This window comes from Hydra vulgaris, chromosome 10 (assembly GCF_038396675.1).
Source record: "Hydra vulgaris chromosome 10, alternate assembly HydraT2T_AEP".
NCBI classification, from domain to species: Eukaryota; Metazoa; Cnidaria; class Hydrozoa; order Anthoathecata; family Hydridae; genus Hydra; species Hydra vulgaris.
In genome coordinates, this window is record NC_088929.1 from 48309983 (window position 1) to 48335129 (window position 25147).

At 29.5% G+C, this 25147-nt stretch overlaps 1 protein-coding gene across 4 annotated transcripts in view; it reads left to right on the forward strand.

Moving 5' to 3' along the window:
- LOC105845287 (uncharacterized) overlaps positions 1-24920 on the forward strand; it is a 129047-nt gene extending 104127 nt beyond the window's left edge. For 3 of the 4 annotated variants that reach the window (XM_065808187.1, XM_065808186.1, XM_065808188.1), the window contains one exon: positions 24474-24920. In XM_065808187.1, coding sequence (XP_065664259.1) covers positions 24474-24565 — 92 coding nt within the window. In that variant the 3' untranslated portion in view covers positions 24566-24920. Of the gene's footprint in view, positions 1-5781; positions 5903-24473 lie in introns of all 4 variants that reach the window. The other variant, XR_010641309.1, reaches the window with a different exon arrangement.
- The last annotated feature ends 227 nt before the right edge of the window (positions 24921-25147 follow it).

Sequence of the window (25147 nt, forward strand, 5' to 3'; positions counted from 1 at the left end):
TTTATATGTATGTTTAATCTACTTTATATGTATATTTTTCCTAATGCATTTCTAAAATATCTTATTTGATGTTTTGAGGTGCTGTTTGCTTGAAGTAGCTCCTTTTAATTACTCCAGGTCAGGTTCAGGATCATCACGATCACCCTGGTACTGGTATTACTTAACCCAGTACTACCTGCCCCATGCCCTGCTGCCTTGTAGAGTGCGCTTTTTTAGGTAAAGGCTAGGAGAAACAAACTCAGACTTAAAAATCCCCTGCCTTAGGGCTTTTGGTTGAGTAAAGGCTAGGGATAGTGTCTCGATAAAAATACTCATCTTGGACAGATGTTAACTGCATCCAGCTAAAATTTCCTTGCCTTTGGGCTCTTGGTTGAATAAAGACTAGAGATGGTGTCTCTATAAAAATACTCATCTTGGGCCAATGTTAACTGCATCCAGCTACTGTCTTGTAGGAGGCCTCCTGGGCAAAGACTGAGTAAGCAAAATATTTATGTTGCCTCGAATACCTACTTCATCTATTAGGCTGGCATAGATTTAAACCTGTGTTACATTGTTTCCTGCCTAGGATGATAAATACTGGATCTTCTTGACTTTTCTCATAGGTTTTTGCTTGTGTCTCCTATGCAACTCTTCCTGTTATCTCCTTATGAGGGTACAGCTCTAAAACTCAGTTTAATGGTTCTGAGGCCTTCTGGTAGTAATGTTTCCCTAACTCTCTGGTAGCTCTCAGAGAGACTGATTGCATCAATAGCTGCAAAATATGCGCATGGTTGGTGTCTCTGTTAATGCTTTTGGTGCGCATTGTCGAGGCTACAGAAGGAGCACTATGTTACAACATAAGGTTATTAACAGGACTGAGAAAATTGCCGTGGAGGAGGAAGTGTTCTATCAATGAATGAGTCAAGTTCTCTTTAAACTTAAATTATGCCATAAGTAAATCAAAAATTAAACTTAAAAAACCATCTCCACTACCTAACTGCTTTAATATATCTTTTACTAATATTTGTGGTCTGCGAAAAAACCTTCCATTAGTTGAATTTTACCTAATGCGAAATTCACCAGACTTGCTTGCTCTTAGTGAAACTAATTTGTATTCTGCTATTCCTTTTTCTGATCTCAATGTTGATGAGTACTATCCTTTGATTCACAAAGAATAGTCACTCCAATACTCACATGCTTGGCTTAGGGGTATACATACGCATCAGTTCACTTATTTGTGGTGAAATCTGGTTTAAGTCCTTTGACCATTCCTTTATGTGTTTCCGCTTAGCACCTCTTCACTCTATCACCTTTCTCTTTGTTCTTTATCGCTCTCCTTCTTCCCAAGGTTGTACTCTTTTAGATATAATTTCTGATCATGTTGACCATGCTCTCTCTCTTTACCCCTCTGCCAATATTGTTGTTATTGGTGACCATAATGCTCATCACACTGAATGGCTTGGTTCTAATGTCACTGACTCTGCTGGCACTAAAGCCTATAACTTCTGAATTTCTCATCCTCTTACTCAGATAGTTAAGGATAGTGACTCGTTTTCCTGACAGCCCTAATCATTTAATTTCACTCCTTGATTTGTGTCTAGTCTATCATCCTTGCTTGCGTTCAGCTCCTTTTTCTCTTTTGGGTGGTTCTGACCATGCAATGATCACTTTAAATCTTTAAATCTCATACTTCATTTTTGAATTCACCCTATCATAGCACTACCTACTACTACACTAAAGCCAACTGGGACTCTTTTTTCAAAAACTCCAGTGAGCATTTTGACCCCTCCAATTATCGACCAATCAGTCTCCTTTCTGTTATTAGCAAGGTCTTTGAGTCTTGTATAAACAAATTTCTCACATTTCATCTTAAGTCAAACAACTTGCTGTCAGACAATCAATACAGTTTTCGATCCTCTAACTCGATTGCTGATTTGCTAACTGCTGTGACCGAAAGATTTTATTGTGCATTAGATGGAGGCGAAGAGGCTAGGGCTATTGATCTTGACATATCTAATGCTTTCGACAAAGTTTGGCATGTTGGTCTTCTCCATAAGCTTGTTTCATATTGTGTATCTGGGAAAGTTTTTGAGATTATTAAATTGTTTCTTCCTAACAACATTATTAAAGTCATCCTCTAAGGCCAACACTCTTTATTTCCAGTAAATTCTGTGGTACCTTAAGGTTTTATCCTCGGTCCTATTTTGTTACTTATCTACATTAATGATCTTCCCGACAACCTTACATCTAAAATAGCTCTTTTTGCTGATGACTCAACTTTGTACTCCTGTCTTGACAAAAAGTTTTCTCTTTTCGATTGCTTAGAACAGGCTGCTGATCTTGAATCTGATCTCACTTCTGTAACTGATTGGGACTCACAGTGGCTTGTATATTTTAACTCCAACAAAACTCAGTTATTTACTGCAAACAATTGAATGGCAATCCTCTCATTGAGTCTTGAATTATCGTTTACTACTGATCTTTCATGGAAACCATAAATACTATAAATTGGAAATTATCTTGATAAGAATAAAAATTTTCAGTGCTTTAAAAATTGTGGGTCTATTAAAATATTGGTTTATTCCCTTCCATTGTGTTAATATAAACATATTAAGTTCTATTGAAATTATGATAAAAATATTTTTTAATAGCTGTTAAAAAAATGCTGTTAGTTTGACAGCCACACTAGAAATTGTTTTATGTGTGTTCAATAAAAAGTTCCCTCACATCCCTTTATTAAGATCCCTGGACTTAATTCCTGGATTCCCCCTTTTACTCCCAGACATTCCCTTGCTTATTGGCACGCAAGAGCAATTATGTCATTTATAATTATTATTGTATTTAACATTTTGTTCTCTGGGTGATAATTTTAATTAATGATTTACTATATTTTACATTTTTATGTGTATTAATAGTTATAATATTATTGTTGAAATATTAAATTTATTAATTAATAATTTAACCTCAATAGCATTATTTGTGAACTAACAGAGATTGTAAAAACTAAAAGAATTTTGAGGATTGGTTTTTAACTTTTATAAAACTAAACTCTGAAAATAGTATTTAAAAAAAAAAGAAAAACTTGATATTGGAATAGTGTTTAGGGACAGAGGGTGTGTTACAAAATAGTTGTCATTATAATATAAACAAAAAGTACTTTTAACATAAACAAGTCACAGTTGAACAATTATTTACCTTCATAAAGCTGAGAAGGCCACTACAGTCAAGGAGGCTACTTTTGTGATTACAAGCCTCTCTTAACTCTATAACTCCAAAACACAAACCTTGACAAACAAGACCGCTGCATGAAGAAACAAGTTGATCTATCTGATATGGGTGATTCCTAGGCTGGTTCAAAGTTTAAGTGAATATGCTGGTTAAGTGACTTTTTTAACATAAGGTTCATAAGTTTCAAAAAAATAGTTATACATTTTGATGAGTTTTATTATCAATAACCATTGGACTTATGATACCATGACTTCGAATCTTTTTAACCTCTTTCCAAATCACTTTTATCATTTTAAATTCTTACCGATATATAAATAATGAACAGACAGAGGGCTTGAAGAAGATATGAAAGAAGAAAATATAGACAGCAAAATACTAACCTAATTTTTTTATAGAGAGCCCCTACAGGTAAACAAAATAAAAAGATTTTATAAAATTCTTTAAATTTAAGTTTATCAGATTTATCCTCCTTCTTTAAAACAAAGTTATTTTTCTTTGATATGAAACCCAAGTTTTTCTTCTGATTTAACAGCGTCATTAACAGAATGGATCATTTTATCCCATATATGGTTTTAAAATAGGACTTTTTTAAACAATTAGACGTAGGTTACTCACCCTGCTGTTTTATCTTTGTGACACCAGTGTTGCAGTAAAATAAGACTTATTAAGACTACTAAGTTTTTATTTCCCTTTAAGAGCCTTTTGAGTTTAAATTAAGCATGAAAAGGGTAAATTAAGACTCCAATAACCTCTTGAATTCAAAATCTTGAATTTTAAAGTCAACCTAAAGAAATCATCCCAACAACTTCGCCAGATGCATGATTCCAAAAATCTGCAGATTCTTTCTCCATTCCTTAAATGCAGTTTTTAAGTTGAACAATACTGTATTTATTCTAAGAGTCGACCCTTTTTTAAAGTGCTAACTCTTTTTTCAGAGATATTCTTAATAAGGTAAGGACCAAGGTATTTTTGTCAAAACTTACCTTCCCATCAAATCATTTGTTATTTTTCAATAAATCAAATGTCATTCACTTTTTGTCTATTTTTGTCTTCGACATATGTCAAAAACAAAAATAGACAAAAATTAAACCATCATAATCTTTTATTTTTTCTGTGCTGCTTCTATTTTATTTCTTATTTTTAGGTGCTTCATCCACAATAGTTGCTTTGACTTTACTTGTTGATGAAAAGATGACATCAAAAATTGATGTTTTTTATCTCTGTTTCCTCTGTGTTTTTGTTAATTGCTTTTGATCTATATCCAGCTTCAGATCAATTAGCAAAACTAACTTGTGGTTATACATCAGCATAAATGGAGAGTAGCCTAAATGTTGACTATGCAATGAGCAAAAGTATACCCTTGATGATTGGTAGCCACATTTTAGGATTTCCTTTCAGAACCTTTATCAAAGAGTTCTTTGGTTTAGATGTTCTACCAATCCATTTGACTGAGAGTGATAAGTAGACACAACCCTGTGTTCTACTCCAGTATTGAGCCGTCATTTGAGCTGATTTTTCTTTAATTAGTTTGACTTTCAACCATTTTAAAAAATAGTCAATCAAGATGACATTATGCTACCCATCAACTACTAAATGTTTGTCTTTTACTTCGAAGCATTTTTTTTCTCATTGTAAATTTGATTTCAATCCAAATTTTCTGTAAATATATTTGAAAGGTTTATTTCAAAGATATTTATCATATCAAAATAAAAATACTTTTATTACTTTACCATGAAGCAGCACACATGCGTTTATTTGTTTACTTATGAAAAAAGTTATAGGATATTGTTTTAACATTTGAAGACCTCAGGGGAAAAAATGGCATTGTCATATTTTAAAAGTTTTAAAAAGGAATTTGTTGATCTCTTTAAAAAAAAATTTAAAAATTTAAAATAAATATTATAAACATGTTTTATGTAAATAAATGATTTAAACTACAGCTTTTATTTTATAATTTTTGTATTTTTATATAAAACTTTTTATATAAAAACGCTTTATATAAAAAAAAATTTTAAGTGATCAATAAAAACTTACTCAAAAAATTTTAAATGTGAATAACTTTGATATCCTAATTTACCACTCCAATCATAATTTACTGCTCTGTTTATAGTTTTCTGAGAGAAAATTACCCACAAAGTCAAAATATACCAGGAAATTAAGGATTTAAAGTCCTAATTTCCTGCTAAAGTCTTGATTTACTGCTACAACACACAGTGAATTGCCTACAACACGCTAGGTGGACAGAATATTTTATTCTGCGATTTCATTGCTAAGATTAATAACGTTTTTCTGTTTCATTGACTATGCTATTTTTGATTATTTGCTCAAGGTAATTTTTGTAATAAAAATGTTAAATACAAAATAAAAACAAATATTTAATATCAACACCTAATGAATTTTTCAAATAAACTCCTAATAAATTTTTCAAATTCATAATAAATAGAATCATATCTTAAGGATTTTGTTCTTAATTAAACACAGAAATTTTTAATGAGATTGACGTTTAACTCCGAAATCTCACCACTTAACTCTGACTTCATATATAACCTGCAAGCTGTGTTCCTATCATTTTAGGCACTGATGCATTTTGTGTTTAAGATCATTATATCTATGTCAAATAAAGATGCTTTCAAAAAGTTGTGATATTGGAGACTGGGAACAAAAAGTCTTAAAATTTTCTCCCACTTCCCTAAATGTGAGAGCAACAAGTTGATATAATATTTTTTATACTTTTTTCAATTAAGTTTTTATTCATCGTTAGATTTTAAATTTCACAAAATAATCTTATAGCATTTAAAATTTATATAAAATAAATAATTATAATAATTGATCCTTAATAATAGTCCTCTGTAATTTGAGGGGGTCACAAGTTTCTCTTTTGAATAAAATTGTTAAGGTAGTTAAAAAAGTACTTGCTTTCTAATATAAATTTCTTCACAACAACAAAATAATTTCTTTCTTAAAATCTTTTTAAGTGGTTTTAACCAAAAATAACTTACAAACACTGCATATTTGTAACTAAAATTTTTTCAAAATTGAAATTAATTTTAACGTTACTTTAATTGCTCATTGCTCATTGCTCATTGCTCTGGAGTGTTTTTCAAAAATAACACCTAAAATTGTTACTATTGCAGGACTGTAATTGTGATCATCAATTAGTCGATTTTTTGAACTGAATATGGTCTACCTAGCTATATATATATATATATATATATATATATATATATATATATATATATATATATATATATATATATATATATATATATATGCATATATATATATATATATGCATATATATATATATATGCATATATATATATGTATATATATATATATATATATATATATATATGTATATATATATATGTATATATATACGATATGTTTATAAATATATAAATTGATTTTAATAAAAAAGGCAGCGTATAACTATTTTTTAAATATATTTTAGATATAATAATATATTAACAAATTTCATTGACCTATTGTGGTCAGCATCATCAGGTAATGAAAAAACGTTTAAAAAGCATAAAATATAAAAACCAATCAAATAATATAATAGTGACGTCGTTTAAATTTTTGTCAAAATCTGTTCCCAAGTTTTTGTTTTCACATTATCCCCGTCATCTCATGAGCATTTAAGCTTGTAAACACCCAGGTTCGAGTTCGGTGGTAGCTTTGTTTTGTTGTTGCATAGTATGTTATTTAAATTGGGAGGTAAAGTAAATATAACTCTGATGTTTTGTTTTCTAAATTCTCTTTGGAGGGGCAATAATAGGTATCCAAGGAAGTTTAACAAACTGCTTATTAAAATGTTTAGATGTAGTATTTTTTGAAACGCGGTCTAAATAGTTTTTGATTATTTTAATAAGAATACTTTTGTTATAGCCGTTTTCTAAACATGTATATATGAGGAAATCAATTTCTTGTGAGAGGTGTTTTTGGGAGCAGATTTCTTTTGCTCTGCAAAGAAACCCTTTAAAGACGCCAGTAATCATGCTTGGGTTGATGTTAGAGTTTGGTTTTATTTGAACATTGGTTATCCCATCCTTACGGTGTATTTGAAGTTCATAAAATCCATTCTTTGTATTTGTAATAAATATATCTAAAAAGTTAAGTTGTTTTCTTCCATTTTCAAGTTCAACTGTATATTTTGGTATATATGGACAACAGTATATATGGACGGGTTTTGTTCATTTAAAGTTTTAAGAAACAGTTCTTGTTTTTCTTTCAAATCAAAGCGAGCATGGGTATTGTCTACATAACTTTTGTAAGTTATTGGTTGGAATGAATTAACAAAGGCTACATTAAGGGTCTTTTTTCTATATTCTTTTTTCTACCATCAACAATAAACCAATTGGACCTGAATTAGGTAAAACTCGGATTTTATCTTCGTATAAAAAGTAACACTTGCTTAGAGAAAGTTCAATTAACTGGTGTATATCTAAAAGAGTTAATTTAGTCCTAGTTTTTAAATCCTCTAAATCATCGTTCAATATGCTAATAATAACCGGTATTGCTTCATCGATTGGTACAGATGGATATAAATTTACTACATCAAATGAAACTTGAATTTCATTAGGGTCTATCTTCCATTCTTTAGCATCGTTGACAAAACTACTTGAATTAATTATTCAAGTTGTATTTTTATTTAATGTTGATTGAATGATTTTAACCAGATATTCTGATGTTCCATAAGGTGGTGTGTTAATAGTGGAAACAACAGGACGTATTAGGTAGTTTTTTTCTGGTTTGTGAGCTTTAACCATTCCATAGATTCTATGTGGAACGCAATCTGATGGATACATTTTAAAGTAAGTGGCATTGTCTAACTTACCCTGTTTCCTTAATTTACATAAAAGTTTTTAAAATTTAATGGTGAACCTTGGGGACCAATTATGACAAAAATTTAACTGACGTCACTATTATATTATTTGATTGGTTTTTATATTTTACGCTTTTTAATGTCTTCTTTTTTAAATGGTTGGTTTTATGTTGTTTTGTAACTTTTTTTCATTGATGACGCTGACCACAATAAGTCAACAAAATATCGTTAATATATTATTATATCTAAAATATATTTAAAAAATAGTTATACGCTGCCTTTTTTATTAAAATCAATTTATATATATATATATATATATATATATATATATATATATATATATATATATATATATATATATATATATATGTTTTTATATATATATATATATATATATATATATATATATATATATATATGTTTATATATATATATATATATATACATATATATATTAGAGATGAGAATCGAACCTTTTTTTAAAGTTCAGGTTCGGTTCGGTTATATCTAATGTATAGCGGTAGCTTAAGTAGCCTACTATGAGTCTAGTGATCAGGGCTGCATGTTGTATTTGAGAAATATCAGCATTTCCAATGTTTCTGGGTTTAGGCGAGCCCTGTGCTCACTCATCGTCACCCCACACACTGAAAACACTTTCACTAGCAGTACTTGTAGCAGGAACAGCCAACAACTTTCTACCAATCAATGCCATCATCGGAAGCTTATGTTCACGGTCATTGTCTTTCCAGAATTGCAATGCATCACACACTGTCACGGGCAGTGCCAAGTATTTTTCAAGTTCATGTCTTGTGTCATTACTGTCGGCGTTAGACAATGGAGTGGCAGCTGTTTTAAAGTCTGCCAGCAAATCATACAATTCAGGGTCAGCTTTGATCTTCTTTGAAGGAGGCAGCTGATCTGAATGACTGCATTCACTAAAGCTGTAAATATCTGTGTTGTCTGAGTCCTTTGTATCACCTGATTTAGTGAAGAAGAAATAATTTTGTACACCATACTACGCATCTGAATAAACAAAATTGCGATCTTCTGTGTTGACAAAAGACATGTATTTGTAAGAAGGAACAATAAGTGTTGATAGCTTGTGCAAAGAATGAATAATATACTTTTCATTCAAGCTGGACAGAAAAGTTGCCTTCAAATTACACATAATGTCACTGTCTGAACCATTGATCTTACAGACTGACCGAAGACAAAATAGCATTGTCATGTGACGATTGTAAAAATTAGTTTAAATTTTAGCTCAGTTTTAAAAGAAATAATGACTTATGCTTTAAATAATTTTGATTTAAACAAATTGTTTAGAAAAAAATTTTAAAATAAAATATATTTTAAAAGGAATTTTTACTTACAAAAATTACTAACTCATTTTTTTCCAACACTTAAAATCAGAGATAGAACAAAATAGTTCTAAACTCGTGGTATGTCATGCATTTGGTTATGTATTATGTTATGTATCATGTTATGTATTGTGATGTGCGAATTGCAAAATTTTCACTTTTTCAAGCCTCTATTTGGCCTGGTTAGGGTAAGGACAGTTGGTATGATTCGGTTCGTTCCCAACAGTTTTAAAGTTCGGGTTCGGTTTGGTAACAACTAAAGTTCGGGTTCGGTTCTGTTCTGTCGTAGATAAGGTTCTAGTTCAGTTCATTCGGTTTGGGTTCGGTTCGTTTCCCATCTCTAATATATATATATATATGTGTATATATATATATATATATATATATATATATATATATATATATATATATATATATATATATATATATATATATATATATATATATATATATATATATATATATATATATATATATATATATATATATAGGTAGACCATATTCAGTTCAAAAAATTGACTAATTAATGGTCACAATTACAGTCCTGCAATAGTAACAACTTAAGGTGTTATTTTTAAAAAAACGTCCCAGAGCAATGGGTCATAAGCAATTAAAGTAAAGTTAAAATTATTTTCATTTTTGATAAAATTTTAGTTACAAATATATATATATACATATATATATATATATATATATATATATATATATATATATATATATATATATATATATATATATATATATATATATATATATATATATATATATATAGGGTCATTTCTGATAAAGCGAGCCGGTCGCCTAAATATTGCAATTTTACGAAATCAAATTATGCTTTCGATTTATAACAATTTATTTAATATTAGTTATTCATTTTAAAGTCTAATGAATATTTTAAAAACAGTTGCTAAGCAATTATTTTCGCGGTGGTATAATTATAATCATTCGAGTAGTAACAAAACGTTTTTTCGCTTTAAGACCTTATATTTTGTTTAGCTTCAATTAAGAAAAGTGAGTATTTCATATTTGACACTATTTATAGTAAATATGATTGTAATATTAGTAATATGAGAAACTATTTCAAAAAATACGGAGTTGATATGTATTTGAGCGATGATAAAGTTTTTTAATCTAATTTTCTACCTGGCTCGGTTTTGCATAACTGTTAGATAAACCGAGCCAAGGGCATTCAGGTAAACCGAGCCATTTGCTCACTTTTCCAAAAATTGCAATAATAAATAAATGTAAAAAATATTATAAATTTTTTTGCTTTTTGACCCACATGAATTGTTAATTTATTGGAATTTTTTATGATATTTTTACAGAATGGTACGTTATCAACCGATCACGGCCCGAAGAAGCCAAAAATCTTAAGGAAAACAAAAATTGTCCGAGCAGGTACCAGCAATTCAAGGACAACATCGAAGTCCAAAAAAACTGCCGAGGCCTCAAAGTCATGCAGGCACAAAACTAAATTTATGGCAAAAAGGAAATATGGCTGGTGCTATGGAAGAATACAGAAAACAAGAAGAAAAACCTTCAACTTAACGGTTGTCAACACGGCTGATAGCGAGAGCGTGGAATGTGCCATATGAAACTTTGAGGAGAAGATTGTCAGGAAAAGTGAGCAAAGTGGAAAGTGCTTCTGGGAGACCCACAATTCTTTCACAACAAAGTGAAGAAGAATTAGCAGAGACTGTAAAAAAAATGGCACGAGCAGGGTTTCCTTTGTCGCGCAAAGATATTCGAGAAATTGCATATGCTTATTCTGATGCTAAAGGAATAAAAGGATTTTCAGAATCAAAAAAAATTGCCGGTTATTACTGGTTTCAGGGATTTTTGAACAGATTTCCTGATATAAGCACAAAAAAGGCAGAGAATCTGTCTGCAGCAAGAGCAATGGGTATGAACAAAACTCAGGTTATGAAATGGTTTGATTTGTATGAAGACTTAGTGCAAAGACTGGATATAAAAGACAGTCCTAGGCACATTTGGAATGTGGACAAGACAGGTGTGATGAATATTCACAAGGCAGAAGAAGCTGTGGAAATTGTTGGTGAACCTGCTTATAATTTTACTGCATTAGAAAGAGGGGAGACATCTACTGTCTTGGCAGCATTAAATGCATTTGGCGATATTATACCACCTATGATCATTCGTAAAGGAAAAACTGTTTGCAAAGGCTGGAAAGATGGTGCTCCTTTTGGTGCTATTGTAAAAGCAAGTGATAGTGGCTGGATAAATAAAGACTTGTTTGTGGAATTTGGACAGTTATTTGTCAACAATTTACAACGATTAGGACTATTAAACGGTCGACCTCATCTTTTAATTATGGACAATCACTATTCACATGTGTTTAACCTTGAATTTTTAAACCTAATGAAAGCTAACAATATTCATGTATTTGCATTACCAAGTCATACTACTCATTGGCTGCAACCGCTGGATCGTGTGCCTTTTGGTTCATTTAAGAGAAAGTGGAATGAGGGCATGAGATTGTTTACACGAAAGAATGCTGGTCGTAAACTGGAAAAAAAGGAATTTTTTAGCTTGTTTACACCAACTTGGCAAGCATCGATGACTGTTGAGCTGGCTCAAGCTGGCTTTTGTGCTACTGGCTTGTTTCCATTTAATGCCAAAGCTATTCCTGAAGAGGCTTTTGCACCAAGCACCATTACAGAAAGAAAATTAGATTCAACAGCCTCGAATTCTCAGCCCAATATGTTGTCAAATATTGAAAATTCTTGTTTGCCACTGCGATTGAGTATTGAACAGCCACCTGTACCTAATGCAGCTATGAATTTGCAGTTGATTTCTGTGACCGAATCCGTTGACATAATTAATCTGAATGAAATGCAATTGCCAGATATTTCAAATAGTTCTAGTGCTAAACTTGTTGATACAGCTAATAAAGATAATATTAATGCATCTAATTCTAATACTCGCCTAGATAAGCAGCATGAGAAATATGTCAATACTGATATTGCTGGTAGTACTTGTTTACCTACCACTGATGAAAATGCAATTGTGTCAATTGAACAAGCAGACCTCGATGTGTCTTTCGAAAACTTGATGCCAGTGCCACACAGAGATCGACCACAAAGCAGTCGGCCACGTAAGAAACCATCATCTTATGAATTGACATCAGAAGAAAATGTAGCATTTATTCTAGAAAGAACCAAACCAATAACAAAAAAAGCAGCTAAAGAGAAAGAGACCAGCAAAGAAAAGAAACAGAAAGAAAAAGAAAGAATCCAAAAAAGAAAAGAAACAAAAAGAAGAGGACATTTGCAAATATTGTGGGTTTGCATATGGTGAAGCAACTGATCCTCTCATTGATGATGAATGGATTGAGTGTGACGCGTGCCGTGATTGGTTACATGAGAGCTGTATCGAAATAACCGTGCGTGGACAACTATGTGCTGATTGTGTTCAAACAACAACTAAGTAAATTAACTCTAGTTAAGACTTGATATTTTGCATTTTGTACTGCATCATTTATCTGCAGCTTTAGCAGTATTATTTTTATTAGACTAGTTGCTGACATTTTTATATTGCTTTTGTTCTTTAAATTTTTTGCATTGTATGCATTTGAGGTTAATGTTTGCAAACTTTTAATACCAGTTTACTATATCGTTGGTAATAAAGTTAATATTAATATAGTAAATATTATTTGTAATAATACTTCCAATTTTGTAAATTTTTGTCTGAAATAAAAGCTAAATGGCTCACTTTAGAATAATCATATAAGCTATTGGCTCGCTTTACCAATAATGGTGGCTCACTTTATAAATTTGTTTATATAAAGCGAGCCTTTCCTATGTATCATATATAGTTTACTTGGCTCACTTTATATTAGTGTGGCTCACTTTACATTATATCATAGTTTAGGTATCTGTTATAGAGTTTTCTAGTACAAGAAGTATTAAGATATCTCACATAGTTATTAATACACACTGATTTTAGTTTTATTGGCTCGCTTTATCCGAAATGACCCTATATATATATATATATAGATTTAAAAAATATGAAAGTAATAGTACCATACAAATGAAAAACTATTCAAACTAAGATGAGTAAAATATATATTTATTAGTTAAATTTTATTAAATATTTCTTAAACACAGTTAGAAAAAATTATATATGTATATATTTATATATATATATATATATATATATATATATATATATATATATATATATATATATATATATATATATATATATATATATATATATAAATTAGTAAAAAACACTTATCTAACTTTTATCTTCTACTTTAAGTTTCACTATTCCTGGATCATCAGGAAACTTCCTGATGATCCAGCGATAGTGAAACTTAAAGTTGAAGATAAAAGTTAGATAAGTGTTTTTTACTAATTTATTATTGCTCTGTTCTTTAAGAACTTTTTTTTTTTTTTTCCATTACAAAGTTTAATTTATTTTATTCAAACTTTGTGTTATTTATATGAATTTAATCAATGTTATTTATGAATTTTCACATGTTTTCACTTTTCATTAATGCATTCACTTAATGCGTTCACTTATGTATTGTTGATCTTCGCATATCTGGAATTTGGCGTCTGTGTCTTTCTTTTATTATGCTTTCTGATATTTGGTTATTGTACTCTGTGTGTCATGGCAATGTTCTTTCATTGTACTGTCCAATTTATTCTAATCACTTCAATTACATATTTTGATCTCTTTGTTACAAAGTCATCTAAGTTCATGCTTTCGATTTTATCCATTAATTTTTTGCCTTCAAACTTATTAACCTGGGTTTTTTTGGCTGGCTTTTCAAGTGCGATCAATATTTTTCTTTAATTTGGTTATCAGCATTGTTGCTAAAAAAAGAGAGACTCACAAGGTTTTCTGTTAAATACCATAAATGTCCTACAAATAATGTTTATTGCAGATTCAGCAGCTTATTTATCAAATATTTTTAAATTATTCAATTTCTTAATCTGTCATATCAATATGAGGAACAGATGAAGATAATGAAGTCCGAAACCAATGTTCCATGTAAATCAAAATTGAAATAGTTGAAAACCGCAGAAGATTCTTCTCTTCATTTTTTTTTTAATGAAATTGATGTTAAAAGTAGATTATAATAGAGCGCGGAGTCAGCAATCATCGTGCTTTGTGCATAGCACCAAGAGTATTAAAAGTTATTCCGCCTTGACCTGGAGGAGTTTTTCATAAACATATTATCGACAGCTGTAAAAGTTCTTTGTAATTGTCACCAATTTGTTTTTCTCTGCAGCATATTTTTAGCAAATTCTACTGCTGATGATACAAGCAAACTTTACACTTTGAGATCTCCATCTGTTAAGAGCCACAATTCAAAATTAAGTTTACTCCAATGATCATGAAGTTGTCACATCAGTTTAAACTCTGGACCAGAAGATGGCCCAAAACAAGTTTTGAAAATATGGGATAAAATTACTTCATAAACATGGGGTCAGGGTTGATGGGGTTGATAGGGGGTTGATAGGCACCATGTTCATCGACAGGGTGTGTATAATAAAGACTTTTCAACTAATTTTTCCAGTAAGGTACAAGTACCTTAATGTATACCTATGTTGCTTGAAATAGTATCAAAACTATATATGCCATAATTTTGTAATATGAAATGTTCCAATCTTTAAAAGCTTGTTCTGTTGCATAACTCATTTATTTAACGGTACTTACAACCAGATTTGGGACCATCAACAGTTTTTTGACACCATATCCTGTCACTAATATGGGCTGTCGGTTCAATTCATCTCTGCTGTTCAAATCAAGTAACAGTTTTTTGTCCCAAGATACAGTTTATGGAACCTGTGCTTTGAATTTTGAAATAATTCTTTTTGCAACTTCTTTACAATTTTCTATACATGCGCATCAAAGAGATTCATATGATGTAGTGAAATATTCAGTATTGGCAAACAACCCTTTTGATAATTTTTAGACAAAACCTAATAACCAGAACAATTGCAAATTTTCAAACAATCAAGAAAATGATATATATCTATATATATAAGATACATTACAAGTCATATATATATATATAAGATACATTACAAGTCATATCACTTCCTATTTCCAAAATCACTTCCTATTTTTTTAATTCGTCACTCTTTTTTAGTTTCAGTTTCTTTGCTGATGATGGAACAAAGTCATCTACTTTATTATCAGTACTCTGAGAGGAGTCTGATTCTGTCAATATTAGATCTGTGACTGTCAAACATGTTCCATCTTTTCTTCTTTTTAGTTATATATATATATATATATATATATATATATATATATATATATATATATATATATATATATATATATATATATATATATATATATAGAATGAATAAAAACAACTTTTGATGGAACTCTAAGTTTCATGCCTTTCGGCGATCATCAGCCATTGTGTATATATATATATATATATAAGCAATTTTAAAATAAATTCTACAAATTTATTTTGTATATATATATATATATATATATATATATATATATATATATATATATATATATATATATATATATATATATACATGTATGCATATTTTATATAAAATAATTTATATAAAAACAACTTGATGGAACAGTAAGTTTCATGGTTTTATGTCTTTCGGCAATCATCAGCCATTGTGTATAATTCATCACTTAAAAACCGTTAAAAAAATTACAAATTTAAATTATGGTGGAACGAGTTCTGACGTTACAAAAACAAAACAAAACAAAAAGACGTCAAAGATTTTAGTTCCATGGTGTCGAATAAGAAAAGTAAAAATTTCTTTGAATGCCGGCACTTTGATATTATTTCATATCTTTTATCAAGTAAATTTTCTCCTCTGTATGATAATATATGAAATTTTTTGCGTAGACAAAGATTACAAACTTTTGATGCTTGATTGTAGGGCTTACATTGTGCTATTATCTTCCATGTATTTACAGGTTTTATATTTTTAGATTTTAGCTTCTATATTTTTTTGGAAAGTTCAGTGTCTTATTTATATTTTGGTGTATTGAAAGATTTAAGATTTATTGATGCCATATCTTAATTTAAATGCGGTTTCACTTATACCGAAATAAACTTTATTTTTGAATTCAGGATCTCCAGAACTTAAGTGGCTTGGTATGCGATTTTGTTAGAAAGCCATTGGTTATTTAATGAACAAATTTTTTTGTCTATGCAGTTGCATTTTTTTGATGTTATATTTTCATTCCATTGTAAAACCTTGTTGTTATGAGCATTTATTAAAGACTTGACATTAGGTGTGCAACTATAGCTAGCTTTAATATAGTTTCGATTAAAAACTTTATGAAGCCTGTGTCCTAATGGAAAATGTAGGTCAATTAAAGCTTAGAAGCCATTTCTAATTTTAGTTTCAACATTTTTGCTAACCAGGGGTTTTATTATATAATTTTACATTTGCAATGTCTTTTTTGATTTTTATTCATTTTCGGTTGGTAGGTGACATATTAAAGATATTTAATCTAAACTGAATGAACTAAACAAATAATTTGATGAACAAATAGAAAATAAATTTAAAAAAGGAAAAAGTACTTTTAAATTAATACTCAATTTAAATACAACTTTCGATAAAGAAACTATAGAAAAATATAGAAAAAATATAGAAAAAACGTTTACTATTTAAAAAAAGAATCTCGAATTCAAAAAAGATTTGAACCATTCAAATAATCAATAAAAATCATGAAGAAACAAAATGTAAAAAGAGAAGTAAAAGTTATCTATTAAAAAAGAAAGAGAAGAATTTGATTTTACTTATTATTCTATTTTTTTATTATTATAAATATTACTTTATATTAATTTGTTCATTAATTTATCTATTTATCTATTTACGACAAATATTATTATTATTGCTATTATAATTGTTGTTATTATAATTACTATCTATAATATTGTATCGTTATTATTTTTCATTGTTATTTTCATTTTTCTTTTCTTTTCTTTCAAAACTTAACAACTTCAAGCTTACCTCTAAATTTTGAAAATTTTCTTCTTTTATCTTTCTCATTAGTTTTACTATAACCTTTAATTTTAGGGGAGTTGCATGACATGTACAAAAAAAGTTTGTGTAAGTTTCCATGCAACTCAATGTGATGTATGTTTGTATTGAACTCATTCAAATTGTATCAGGCTTTACGATCATGGGTACTATTTAACACATTCAAAATGTTCAACATGGCTGTGTGTAAATTGTACCAAATGTGTTTTTCCATTGACTGATGTATCTTATAATGAATTTAAACTTCTCTTCAAATAAAATTATTATAACTGATGACTTGCCTTTATCAACTTAACTCTTTCCAGCATGGGGATTGAATAAAATCTATACTCAAGTTAATAAATTTATTACATCACATCCTTCAGTCTCTGATGAGGAAAACTGTTAATCTTTTGATGTAGATTGTTAATATTATGACATTAATAAATTTTGTTCTTATAACTTTGACATCACAAACTCTATGTCCTATTTCCATTTGAACATATCCTCTTTAAAAAAGCGCTTTGAAGATCTGATCATTAATTAGTTTTGAATTTAGCATTATTGGAATTACAGAAACAAGATTAAAAAAGGAAACTTCTTCCACACATCCAATTATTATTCAAAATTATACTTTTGAGCACACACCAACCGAATCTTCTTGTGGTGGAACCTTGTTATATTTATCAAAAAAATTGATTTACTAAAGAAGAGATGATTTGATCATATACACACCAAACTATTTAGAATCTACTTTTGTTGAAATAATTTTTCCCAAAAAATCAAATATTATTGTTGGTTGCATATATAGATACCCTAGCATGGATGTAAACAATTTCAATAATAAAGTGTGTGTCCTTCTCCAAAAAATATCTTATGAAAAAAAATCTGTCTTTCTACTTAGCGATTTTAACATGGATCTGATACAGTCAATTTCTGACTTTGCAACTTTTGAGTTTTTAAACTTACTTACTTCTTATAATATTCAGCCATTTATTATGCTACCAACAAGAGTTACTGACCATTCTGCTACAATCATTGACAGTATTTTTCAAATGTAACCACTAACCAAATTATTTGAGGAAATCTAACAACTTCTATTTCTGACCACCTACCTCAATTTCTTGTTTGTCCTAATTTCAATAAATTATTTATACCACGCAATCATAGTTTATACCGCAGGAACTTTAAAAGTTATAATAAAGAACTATTTAAATCTGAATTATTAAAAGTTGATTGGAGTGACATTACCAATAAAAAATCCAGTTTTGAAGCATTTATTTCTCAAACAGCATTGTTATTAGATTGTCATGTGCCACTCAAAAAAATTAGTATGAAGAGCTACTTGTATTAAGAGCTAGTTAGTATTAAGAGCTAATATTAACGTCAATTCTAGCCATGGATTACTAAAGGAATAATAAAATCAATTCAAATTCGAAATCTTATTCAAGAGAAAATATTAACGATAAAAGATCCAACATATATATTTAAACTATCTTTAAACGCTATAAATATACTATAATTAATCTAATAAAAGTGAGTAAAAAAATACATTTCAAAAGATTCTTTTCAAAAAATATAAAAAAATCTTCATGAGACTTGAAAAGGCATAAAATATCTAATAAATGTCAATAATGTACCTCCAAATTGCTTACAAGTTCACAAAACATACATAACTGAACCAACTCTAATCTGCGAAGAATTCAACAATTTTTTTACAAATGTAGCTCATAAACTTAATTCTAAAATTCACTCATCTTACATTAGCTATAAAAGTATCTTAAACATCCAAATCTTCACAGTTTACTAATATCTCTAACAAACCATTCTGAAATCTCATCACTTATATCTAAATTAAAACCTAGAAAATCAATAGGTCTTAACAGCATCCCCACAAACATTCTTATTGATTTTAATTCTGAATTGCCTCATATTCTCTCTAAGCTATTTATTATATCCTTCTTAAATGGAGTTTTTCCTGACATTTTGAAATTATCTTGTGTTGTTCCTGGATTTAAAAATGGCCAAAAAAAGAGCTCTCATGTACTAATTATAGACCAATTTCAATTCTTTCTAACATTAGCAAACTTCTTGAAAAAAAAATGTACTCTAGATTATACTCATTTTTGAATTTCTTTAACTGTTTAAATGAATTTCAGTCTGGATGTAACTGGTTTCAATCTTATATTTCAAATCGAAAGCAGTTTGTTAGCATTAATGGTTATAAATCAAATAACAAACATAGTTTGTGGTGTTCCCTAGGATTCTGTGCTTGGCCCTTTGTTTTTTTTTATTTATTTTAATGATCTAAATAACTCTGTCCGCTTCTCATCAGTCCATCTGTTTGCTGATGATACTAATGTCTTGCACATTAATAAGTCTCATCATTCCTTGTGTAAGAATATAAACTTAGACCTAAAAGGTTTAGTTCATTGGCTAAATGCAAACTTAATTTCTCTGAACTTGGAAAAAACTGAACTAATAATTTTTCATTTCCAAGACAAAAAATTTTATACAACAATCATATAACTAAAATTAAAATTTATAATAAACGTTTATATCCTACACACGTTGTTAAATATCTTGGTATTTTTATAGATTCAAACCTCTCATGGAATTCTCATATAGATGCACTCCTTAAAAAACTTAATCGAGTTAATGGCATGCTTTCAATAATTCACCATTATGTTGATAAAACTACCCTTAAGAATCTGTATTTTGCAATTTTTCTCAAAAAAAATCTCATCTCATCTACTGTTATCAAAATTGGGGACAAATTGGCAAATGTAATATTAATAAATTGTTATCAGCTCAGCGCTAATTGATCCGTATAATTAATTTTAAACTTAAAACTACTACCTTGCCAGCACCAGTTAAATTTGCTTATCTTCTTTTTGTTGTTGATGCCCTTAAAAATTTACCTTCCTACCTATAAAACTTTGTGGTATAGTAAGTATTCAATTACACATCAGTACATCAGTGAATGGAATCGAAGTCTTGTGTGCATTGTGAATAAATTTGTAAAGTTAAAATTTCAAAATTTATTTTCGTTTCTTTATTTAAAACAAAATAAATTTAAACAATTAAATTCTAAAAAAAAATTTATTTGAATTTTTTATCCTTATTAGCATCCTTTAGTTTTTTTTTTTTGGTTTTTTATTTCTTTATTATTTTTGTTGTAAATATTTATTACTTTCATTACTGCTGTTTTTATTATTACTATTATTACTACAATTATTATAAATACTATTATTTTTGCTGTTACTTTTGCTCTATTAATGATATAAGTTATTTTTTTTAATTAATATTATTAATATAATTATTTAGTGTCACTCCTTTGATCAGGACTCTGCATGAGTGACTCCTTCTTCAATCAATTATTTATAATTATTCTTAATAATTATATTTTGATTTTATTATTTATAATATTATACATATTCTTATTTTTATTACTATTATTATTATTGTTATTATTATTGTTATTATTATTAATAATATATTATTGTAATTATATGATTGTAAATTTTAAGAAAAATAAATATCTTGTTCTGTTTTGTTCTTTTATTTGTATATTTATATATATATATATATATATATATATATATATATATATATATATATATATATACATTTATATATATATATATATATATATATATATATATATATATATATATATATATATATATATATATATATATATATATACATTTATATATATATATATATATATTTCTTTTTTTTACATTATCGCTTCCAACAAGGCTGCAAGCAACCACTATTAGAGTTGGAACTTACTGGAACAGAAAAAATTTTAGTAGACGGCACAAGAGACGCTAGCTCTTTAGAGCAGTGCCCGTTATAGTATTTGTAGAAAAGAAAAAAATAGAAGCAACGCTATGGCGATGTGATAATGGTTGGAGGTTAGCTGCAAGAGCAGATCCAACTATGTTTACAATGTGCTTTTGCACCTTGTCTAAAATAGAAAGGGCATCATTAGAAGATCCGCCCCAGATATGGCAACAGTATTCCAAACAAGGACGGATTTGAGATTTATAGAGATGAAGAATTGAATCCAGAAAGTGTCAAGCACGATAAAGAGTTGCTAAAAAAGTTTCCAAGAAAGATCGGAAGTAAGAGTTAATTCTAGAAGACAAAAGATAAATGACTCGATGTTAACAACACTGTTCATGAACAAAGGAAGATCTAAATTGTTGCGATATGATTGGCTGAAAAAAATTGAGTTGTATCTAAATTAAAGTTCACCAGCCACTGTTACCCCCATGCTGTAGCAGAAGTGAGATCTTTTTCAAGCTCAAATGATCCCTCCAAGCAATCAGAGAGTGTTGGCTTCTTATTATGACAAGAATAAATAGTAGTATCATCAGCGAACAATGCCACCTTAGATGTGAAAATATCTTGAAGATCGTTAATGTAAATTTAAAAGAGTATAGGGCCAAGGATTGAACCTTAATAAACTCCTGAAAAAGAGTGCTGTCCATGAAGGACAACTTTTATACTACGATCGGAAAGGAAGGACTTAATAATCTTGAAGATGTTACCAGATACACTGTAAGAAGAAAGCTTATGGAGAAGACCAGCATGCCAAACTTTATTATAAGCTTTAGAGATGTCAAGAGCGATAATCTTAACCTATCCACCTCTATCTAATGCACGCTAAAACCTATCGGTTATTACTGTTACAAAATCAGCTGTAGAACAAGAAGATCAAAATCCATATTGATGATTACAAAGTTATTAGATTCAATATGAGAGATTAAGTGTTTGTTAATTAGAGATTCAAAAGCCTAGCTTGTGATAGGAAGAAGACTGATGGGACGGTAGTTAGACGAGTCAGATCGCTCTCCAGAATTTTTGAAAATAGAGATAACAAATGCTGCTTTCTAGCATGCCGGAAGATAAGACTCTAAAAAACACTTGTTAAATAATTTTGAAAGTATGGATGACAGCTCCGGGAAACACTTCTGCAAGACTACAACATGTATGGACCACAAGCTGTAAAAGAGTCTAAGCAGGAAATCACTTTTAATGCAGATGCTGGATTGATTAAAATGTCAAGCAATGGATCAACCTGTTGGACGGCTATATCAGGTAAAACGCAAGTAGTGGAATCAAGAGATGATATTTATGAAAAATTCTTAGGAAACAATTCAGCTTTGTCTTTAGGTGATGTGACAAAGTCTGAACCATACAAGAGAGGGGAATAACAGATTTGCACTTATTATTGATACTGTTAAAGATTCTCCAGATATAATGAAATACGAGATTTTATGACTTGAAAATAACGAGCTTTGGCGTTAGACAAAAACTTTTTACAATAGTTTCTAGCGATAGTAAACAGACGTCTGTTTTCTGGAGAATTAATTTGCTTAGAGTTATGGAAGTAACGTTTTCGATTGGAAATTGCAGCAGCACAATGTGAGAGTGAAGCTTAACCTGGAATCGTCGAGAGGGAATAAAAGATTCTATGCCAGCCTGAATCCAAGAAGTTTTGTAAGAAACACGTTTGTCAGCAGGAAGATTTCTACCCATTGGTTATCACAAATAAAATTATGGAAAGAGTCCTACCTTTTACAACTACCTTTAAGGTAGTTTTAAGAAGTACGATTCAGGTGATGAAGAAGAATAAGATAATAGTTTTAGAGAGATCAAACCGTGATCAGAAGCACCTAAGGGTAAATGTGGAGAAACTGAACACTGACTAAGATAATAAACAAGACATATGTCGAGTAGAGAAGTTAGATGATTCGGGTTGTCTGGAAAGTTGACTGTTTGAGTTAGTGATTGAGAAATGCAAAAATTGGGGGCCTTAACGCCAGCAGAGTCACTGACACTAGAGCTAAGTCATTCAGTGTGAAGTCACCAACAACAACGATATTGGCTGATGGATAAAGAAAGAGGGCTCGGTCAATTTGATCAGACATAACATCTAAAAGAGTGCAGTCTTGAGATGAAGGAGAGCTATATAGAACAAAAAAAAAGGCAATAGGGTGAAGTGGTGTTAAACAAAAGCACATAAAAGAATAGTCTGTGGATTCATACCTAGTTTTGCGACAAATAAATTCTTACGAATGTAAATGCTCAGGCCAAGCATGTGACTATTGGAGTCTTTACGAATTAAAGGAAAGTAACCATCAACACTAAGATCACAAGATGAGACAGCTGAACTAAAATTAGTCTCGCAAAGAGCAAGTAGGTTTCGTAAACTTTGTGAGAGATAAGACTCAACAGAAGAAAAGTTACTTCGAAGACCACGAATATTAGTGAATGATAGGATTAGAGAACTTTGGTGATGACGATGGTTTTTAGTTTTTTATAGTTTTTGGTACTTTAATCATTTTTAATTTTTTAAAGAACTTGACCCAAAGCATTGCTAGTACTCAGTACACTATTTAATAGTCCAAGCAATTGCCTCAATACTGTTAATGAACCCTAAGCAAGGGGTTAATACTGCTAATGAACCATAAGCAAGGGGTCCGAATGCGGCCTCAACAATGCGCACAAAAATTACGAACAGGGACACCATCCATGCGCAACATGCACTGTTAATACTTTGATATTTTTCAGCTGTTGATGGAATCAGCCTCTGAGAACTACCACAGAGTTCGGGAGACCTAACTACCAGCCGGCCTCAGAACCATAAAACTGAGTTTTAGGGCTGTACCCTCATTAGGAGATAATAGAATGAGTTGCATTGAGTCAAGAAGGTCCGGCGTTCAATATCCTAAACTGGAAACAATGTATTAAAATACATCTGTGCCAGCCTAATAGATAAAGAAGGGGTGCGAATCTGATTAACAGATAGAATCTGTTTACACCTTAAGTCTTTGCCTAGATGGCCTTCTATAAGACAGTAGCCGGATGCGTTTAACATCAATATCATCATCATCATCATCATCATATATATATATATATATATATATATATATATATATATATATATATATATATATATATATATATATATATATATATATATATATATATATATATATACACACAAATAATATAAATAATGGGTGATTTAGATATTTCTTTGGCAACTAATCGTATTGTCTATTTTAGAGAAAACGCAAAAAATACACCTTGCGTCTACCATTAATCGTAGCTCAACTGAAAAAATCAATGAAAAAGTGTCGAGTGTTGAAAAAAGTTAAAATTCTGAATAAATTGAGAGTTTAAAGTCCGTTATAACAGCGTTTGTGATGATGCAATGACGAAACGTTTGTGAAAAATATTTTTATCTATAATAATAATTTTTTTAAATGAAACTAAGCAATAACTATCAGTTTAATTTCTTCAATTTATAAAACTTTACTGAAAGAATTTAGGCAGAACAGTTTTCATTTATTAACTCTTTTTAAGTTTCTTAAAACTAAATATATTTTTCAAAGCACTGCTCATAAATTATTACTTTAGTTTATTTATATTGTACTTTTTTATTGTACTTTTTTGTATGTTGAATTGGTAGTATTTCAATGCATATATTGGAAAAATAATTTACATACACTATATATGTTATATTTCTTTATGGGATATATATATATATATATATATATATATATATTTTTGTATATATTTAGATTATATATACATGCATACATATTTATATAGATAGCATCTTTTGGTGAATGTTTTGCAGTCAAGCAACAGCCAACAAAATAGCAAAGTTATAATCAAAACTAGTATAATCTTTTACAGAACAAGATCTGAGGGGGGAGAGATATAATCTGTGGTAT